A 7,537-nucleotide genomic window follows, 5' to 3' on the forward strand; every position below is an offset into this window, starting at 1 on the left:
TATTTGAATGCAATAGCTTTAAAATATGACAGATAAGAAAAATAACTCTTAAAAGTGAAAAGTGAAAGTAAAAGTGAAAGTATAAAGAGAGACCCCATAATTAAAATTAAAATAACTTTTAGTAAATAATTATTTAATTAGGTATCCGTAAGTGCATGATATGATTTAATTACTATTGTATTATGATGTCATTTTCATATAACGATAAAAAACTAAGACCTAGAATTAAGTTGTGTCACAGTTAATCATAATTGAAATAATTTAATCTGTTGTTATATCAAATCATCAAAAAATATATTGCCAAAGTATGCTTTTTAATTTATATTGTTTCATGATTCTTGTTCGCTTTTGTATAGAGCTTTAACATTCTTAACATTTTCAGAGAATTTCACTTTTCACAACATTATGAAGACCCCAAATAGAACATTTTGACGAGACCATGCTTTATTTAAATAAACTATTTAACAGCGACGTTAATCAGGAAACTAATCAGCACTATAAAAAGCCGTCGTTCACCGTATTAAATATTTCATTAACAGCATCCACATCAAAGTTGATCGCACTTATACAACATTTATATTTACAGATATGCTATAACTTAATCTACACCTATTAAATACAACCCCCATTGCAACCTCTGATTGGCTGGAATTTCCAACCCCTGCGTCAATCCGCCAATCACAGGCGATCTTTCTGTACCAAGGGGGTGGAGTCAGGGTGGTTTTCATGACGAGATTTTCGCGAAATCAAACAGTACTGCTCGGATCATCTCGGATGCGACTTCTTTGAGTAACCTAAAGTTTCGTGCGGTTGTCGCAGACGATAAGTTTGCCTAACTTTAGTTTGGTGTCTTTATTGTACAAAAAATAATATTAATAAACGGAAATAACATGAAAATATTTAAATAAAATATCGCATTAAACTTTGAATCATTTATTTTTTCTACTAATCTAATTAAATAAATAAAATATAAAGTGTATAAAAGAAAAAGTTCTGGAAGTCTATAATCTGCAAAGTTCGCTGTTCCACCATAGAAGAAGAAAAAGTCATTACTATAAAATAAGAATGTCAAAATCTCCAATTACTGGCCAGAATAAAAAATGACGGAAGTTTAAAAAAAGAATCTTCGTAGACAACAGTGCAAAAACTAATCCAATCAGAGGGTCGAGATGGCTGGTCCTTACCTATCTCCTTTGCCAGGGGATCTCCTAACGGAGTACATGTTCGGGCGTCGCCGGCAGCGTCGGAACCGCACGACTTTCACTCCTCAGCAGCTAAGCGAGCTGGAGTCCCTATTCCAGAAGACACATTACCCTGACGTGTTCCTGAGAGAAGAAGTGGCGCTGAGAATCAGTCTTTCTGAAGCTAGAGTGCAAGTAGGTTTAAAACTTTCCTTCTTTCAAGTAGTAAACTACTTACTCTGAGCTTGATTTAAGAAGTCAGGAATTCAGGATAGCTGTGAAATTGTGACGCTACGCTAATTTGAATAGGAGCTTTTTAAATTAAAATATTTTTTTTGAACATTACGTTTTCAATTTCTTGTCTTTGTATCTTCTAGTCTGCAGGTTTGCCAGCCTAATGAGATCTATTTAGAGTTAGGTTTTTAGTAATGGAGTTTACTCAAATACTGTAAGCGTCATAGAATCTTAATGTAGCAACAAGGAAGGACGGATTATAGTGCTTAAAAGGATGCAAAACCTGATTCCATATTTATTTTGAAGTAAAGTTGTTTCCACAGAGTGATTTAGGTCGCTTATAGAAACTAAGATCCCAAAAGCGACAGTTGTGATGCGATCACTAGAGCGACTACAAAAAAAATTGCAGTAAGAATTTTCACAGGCGTCCAGTGGAAACTACTTCACACGCTTGGATAAAAGTTCCCTAGTAGGTAAATGAGCTATCTATTTATAGGTTTTAAAAGGAAGAATGACACAAGAATGGCACGTTAAACTGTAGGTCCTGGCTGGTATTGAACATCCTTGGCAGTCGTTACGGGTCGTCAGAAGCCAGTAAGTCTGACACCAGTCTAGCCAGGGGTATCGGGTTGCCCGGGTAACTGGGTTGAGGAGGTCAGATAGGCAGTCGCTTCTTGTAAAGCACTGGTACTCAGCTGAATCATGATTGGGAAAAGGCTCGGAAGATGATGAAAAGGAAGATTTCTATAAATTTATATTAGAATATTATATAATATTCTCATCGCTCACTGAAACAAGTTTTCAAATCGCACCAATATAATTTAAGATTAGTGCGTTCAAACAAACAAACTTATGATATTAGTAAGATGCACAATGGATTATATTAATGTTACTAGCTTCTGCCAGCGGTTTCACCCGCATCCCGTGGGAACTACTTCCCGTACCGGGATAAAAAGTCTATAGCCTTCCTCGATAAATGGGCTATCTAACACTGAAAGAAATTTTCAAATCGGACCAGTAGTTCCTGAGATTAGCGCGTTCAAACAAACAAACAAACTCTTCAGCTTTATAATATTAGTATAGATAAAAACTTTGTAAATGCCAATAGTCTCGTTAGTGCTAAACATGTGCTAAATTTCTTATTTTGGCTGATTTGCTGACTTCGTAATCTGTTTGAAATGACTTTTTTGAATATGATATGAAGTATTGCCGTTTCTAGATAATCCTTTTAATAAATAATAATACTAATAATCCTTTTTTCCAATTAATTAATCAAATACCTACATTTGATTAATTAATTGAATATTCTAAACCAAATATTGTAAGCATAATATGTCTAAAAAGTCGTGATCAATCTACAACCCTTACTTTAGGGGATGTCAATAATTCGAAATCAAAACTTATAAAAGCATTGGGGTTGGATGGACGTCTTTTATTGTTCGCAGTTCAATACGGATAACTTTTTGAACCTTTTTTAATCTTTCAAAATAATTTATGTGCGATTGAACATCTAAAAAAGATGCAGAAAGTTTTCAAATATGAGATTAATGATTTTAATATGCCGAAAAAACATTTAAATAGTAAAATGAAACATTCTTTTATTCAAAGTATTACTTTAGTACCGTCACAAAAGAAGCTCTTATAGAAGAAGTACTGATCATCATAAACACATTTTCAGTCTATTCCTCACATCCGTTCGTCGTGGAGGAATGTGTAGGACCAACAACAACTAAAAAGATGAAGTTAAAATTGTGCGAATACTTTAAACCAAAACGTGGGGTACGCAAGGTTAGTCGAACAAATAAGGTACTTAATGCTACTTTCATTCACAAAACCGCGCTCTTAATAAACCACCTAATTAAACTATCAGCAGCTTAAAAAGCATTTGAAATTGCTCCAGTATGCGATTTTCATAAGATACTTTATTTAATTACATTTGCCAAGTTCTTCATAGCTTCAAGAGCCACTCTTAAAAGAAAATCATATTTAAACCGTTGACCCTCGTGAAATGAATACTTCTATGTATAAACGCGTTTGAAGTTATTTAGTTCGCAATTAGTTCAGGATACTGTTCGATCGAAAATTATTGAGGTACCTATATAGATTTTAAATGAAACATATTCAATTTATCTTCAAATGGGAAAATAGCTATGATATCTACCATAAGTTATTAGTTGTAAGCGTAATTCGTGTTGGGTTCATAAGAGAGCAGTCTCTAGATTTTTTTTTAAACTGAAGCCTTTCGGAATACCTACAGAAAACTTTCAAGTTAAATAATACCAATCTAGAGTGAAGTTCTATAAGAAGTCGTGGCCTGAAACGTTGTTAAAATGTTTCTTTTGTCGTTATTTGCCAGTTATTAAAATTGCGGCAATTGCAAGGATATGTGCCGCATTGCTATTATAGTTGGAAATTAGGTAGAATTCGAAGCTGTAATTGCTAGTTTCGTTTTTGTGTGCTAGGATTTTCTTAGATCAAGACACTATGCAAATAAAGAAGTACTCGCAAATACTAATCTAAGCCGTAGTAGGTAAACATGTAAGAAAACGGGCATTCTTTTCAGGTGTGGTTCCAAAACCGTCGCGCGAAGTGGCGCAAGCAAGCGCGGCTGCAACTCCTGCAAGATGCCTGGCGGATGAGGTGCCTTGGGCTTGGCTCTCCTCCACTGCCATTATCAGGTATTTACGAGAATATTAACCTTTTGTCCTAGAACAGTTACACAGTTACCTACAGCCTTTTCACCCTGTCGGATTTGCTGAGCGGCATCATCGCGCGCGTAGGTACGCACCGAGCGTAGTCGTTCGCCAAGACTGAGTGAAAAATCCGCTGGTACAAAAGCTCTGGTCTTTTCCGAGTTAGAATGTCTATGTTCTCGTGATCAATCTATTAATTTCGATTATGCATTCGTTTATATGGTAACATTATTATTTATCTCAGTTTTATCACATGACATGTTGCCACCAACTAAAGTTCAATACATCTGAATGACCGTCAACTTAGACCAGGTTGACGAGTCCTGGCTTATTTGTGTGTGTGCTTTTTGGGAAGACAGCTTTACCGATTGAGATCTAGGTCGGGTTCTTACCAGTTAATATCACTACGATGTCACTTCTCGCATTTCTGCCGCCCCACAGGTATCCAGACATTTTCGCAGAACCAGACACATTTTCGAAGTGAGAATGTCGGATATCAGTGCCACAATTTCTCGTGTTTAGTTTAAAATTAGCGTTATGAAATGTGAATTAGATATTCATCGTAAATATGTATGAAATCCTTTCAAACTTAGAATTGACTTCACCACATTATGAGCTTGGATTTGACTTGTGTGGTACGAAATTATTTTATGACTACTTATCTCAATGGTTCAGTTGAAGCGGAAAAGGTTCATTCCTGTAGAATACTCTGTTTTAGCAAACGAACGTGAAATATATGCAATTTTGTTTGTGAACATCATCATAGTCAATCCTCTCATGAAGTAGCATGGACATGGTGAATGTTCGATTCCTCCGATTCGAATCGTGACGTCTTTTATTACCGGTTCTATGCGTTTTTATTATAACTTGGTATGTTATGGATTTTCAAAAAGTTATACATGTACCTAGTCTGCTTAATACAGGGATTGATTTAACATACATAAATAAATTTAAAAAAAAAACTTTTGCTTTTTGTTTAAGAATGTCCTCAAATTATAAGCCTTAAGAAAGTTAAAAAAGTTATAGGTATGCCTATTATACCTATTATACTACCTATTATAGGTATAGGTATATAGATTTTATAAATTACTAGCCGTTCTCCGACGCTTCATCCGCGTTCCGAAAAAACTTCTCGCGCCCGCACCCTTATGAAAAGTACCCTTCATCCTCGAGTAAGAAATCAAATAGGCACCATATTTTGATTTTTAGCAACAGATTTTTGCAGTAAAGTCTGTTTATCCTACAAATACTGCTAATTCGGCAGGTAAGTTGGAAGCTCGGATTATCATTGCGTCCAGTGATAATGTGTAATTTCATAATAACTTTCATGTCATTTGTGCTTACTAACGGCTTGAAATAATTTGCGTCTCCTATATTTCGTATCCGAATTCTATTCTGTTTTAAAAGTATATCTATAGATGATAATAGTTATTTATGATTACAATTCAACGGATGAGATAGTATTATGGTCAAGGGAGTTAGAGAATGAACACGATGGTTGAATTTGGTTTGGAATATGTTTTAATAACAGAGAATACTGGGTACCTACGGTGTAATTATAAAACTTTTACAGAGTAACAATTTTAAACAATAACTTATGACTCGAAATTTTTTCTCTGTAGCTCCTACTTAGTTTCCTCCAAGTATTCTTGAATGTTTTGATAAGCTTCCAATAAAATACATTATTATCATATTTTCCAGGTCACGGTAAACCAGATTCTTCACCAGAAGGGCCAGAATCACCAAACGGCAAAGATTCCCCTGAGCCACCCGGAACACTCGAGAATCGCGAGCTAAAGTCACCGCGCCAAGACCCTTACCTGCACAACACAAACATGGAGCCAATCCCACCAGTCAATGCTAACGTTCACGAGATGCCACAGATGCCATACAACGACGATGGAAGAATGATGCAACAGCCTTTCTCCTTCCCACCTCTAATGATGCCCCAGCAAATGGAATCAGAAATCCCAACTGATCTCAGAGTAATGTCTAAACCTAACTGCCCTTGTGGAACTTCAGTCCAAGACATGGACGAACCGCAGAACCTTGCTTATCGTCCCCCAAGACGCGAGAAGGAGACCAGCGACAGTGATACCGACACAGAAATAGATCTGACGTCACATTCCAAAGATGATGATATAAGGGAATCGGAAAGACTGGCAAGTAGGATCGCTACCAGCATTTTTAGAAGCGACACAGTTCTTCATGATATGATGCCCAATGATCTCAGTTTAGGAGCTAAGAATGGCAACGATAGAGTAAGAAATAATGTTTCAATTTAATTGGACAATTCTGTTTGGGTGTACTAAAACTATGTCTGTTCATTTGTTTTTTTTTTTCAGTTTCTATGAAATAGAAAAGTGTAGAATATTTTATGAATTGTGTGATTAGTCGTCATATTCCCTTTTTAGTTTTATGAAAGTAATTTTTGCAATAGAAAAATGTGGATTTCCAAAGATATTTGAAATATCAAACCAGCATTTGGTTGTTTTAGACAGTGAATGGTAACATGTTTAGTACTTATCGTGATTTTCTTCTAGTCAATGTTAACTTTAACTTATTACTTTCAAGGACAATATTTTAACTAGGTTTCGTAAATAGGGATTATATTCGTAAGTATGTAATTAAATCGGTAGGTAATATCTGTAACTATTAGCAGTATTTTCTAAGACCATTTCAAATGTATTAGATAGTCATAGTTAAAAATGTACATGTAGATTTAAATATTTGTTACAGATCTGTATATAAATACATTTTTCAATTAGTTGCTCTTGTACTTAGAATTTAATTACTGTTGTTATTTTTTTAAAGCAGGCTCGTTAAGCCCATCATTGCCGAACATAAAACTTTTTAAAATAGATATTAAAAACTGTCACACTTTGTCATGACAATTATAACTTCATGGTCTTCCAGAATAATCTACTTTGAGAAAGGTATCATGATATCATTTCAGAAAACTGTCAAAGCTATCATTTATTTATATTTTAATTTTGAGATCAACTTCACTTGAAATATACATAAGGAAAGTAATTTGAAACTTCTGTAATATTGAATTGTCAAGAGGTTTTCAAGCCTGAATTCTTACTTTTGATCAACTAGTAGAAGGTATTCGGTCAGGATTACCTATTAGATAAAGGTTACTTTTAAGTTTCTTCAAATAATAAGCCAGATCTGTATACAGTAGCAATTTTATTATATAATTGTCATAGATCAGTATTACTAAGTATAATAAAGCTAAATTATAATATATCACAATAAATTCGGTATATTTCAGAATTTTACGTGTACATTTATTATAACAGTGTTAACTAAGGAATATTTACATCCAGAGGCCTTATATTCTGCCAATAATAATGAAACAAACAAGTGTAACTTCGTAATCTTAGAACTGGTTCTACAATATAAAAAAAAAACAATCCAAAATGG

At 34.5% G+C, this 7,537-nt stretch overlaps 1 protein-coding gene across 1 annotated transcript; it reads left to right on the forward strand.

Moving 5' to 3' along the window:
• Positions 1 to 991: 991 nt before the first annotated feature.
• On the forward strand, positions 992 to 6,691 carry LOC124635193 (paired box protein 6 homolog). The gene is made up of 3 exons (XM_047171011.1): positions 992 to 1,376; positions 3,979 to 4,093; positions 5,810 to 6,691. The coding sequence occupies exons 1-3, from the start codon at positions 1,170 to 1,172 to the stop codon at positions 6,391 to 6,393; spliced, it is 906 nt and encodes a 301-aa protein (XP_047026967.1). The 5' UTR covers positions 992 to 1,169; the 3' UTR covers positions 6,394 to 6,691.
• The last annotated feature ends 846 nt before the right edge of the window (positions 6,692 to 7,537 follow it).

Source organism: Helicoverpa zea, chromosome 12 (genome assembly GCF_022581195.2).
Source record: "Helicoverpa zea isolate HzStark_Cry1AcR chromosome 12, ilHelZeax1.1, whole genome shotgun sequence".
Taxonomy (NCBI): domain Eukaryota; kingdom Metazoa; phylum Arthropoda; class Insecta; order Lepidoptera; family Noctuidae; genus Helicoverpa; species Helicoverpa zea.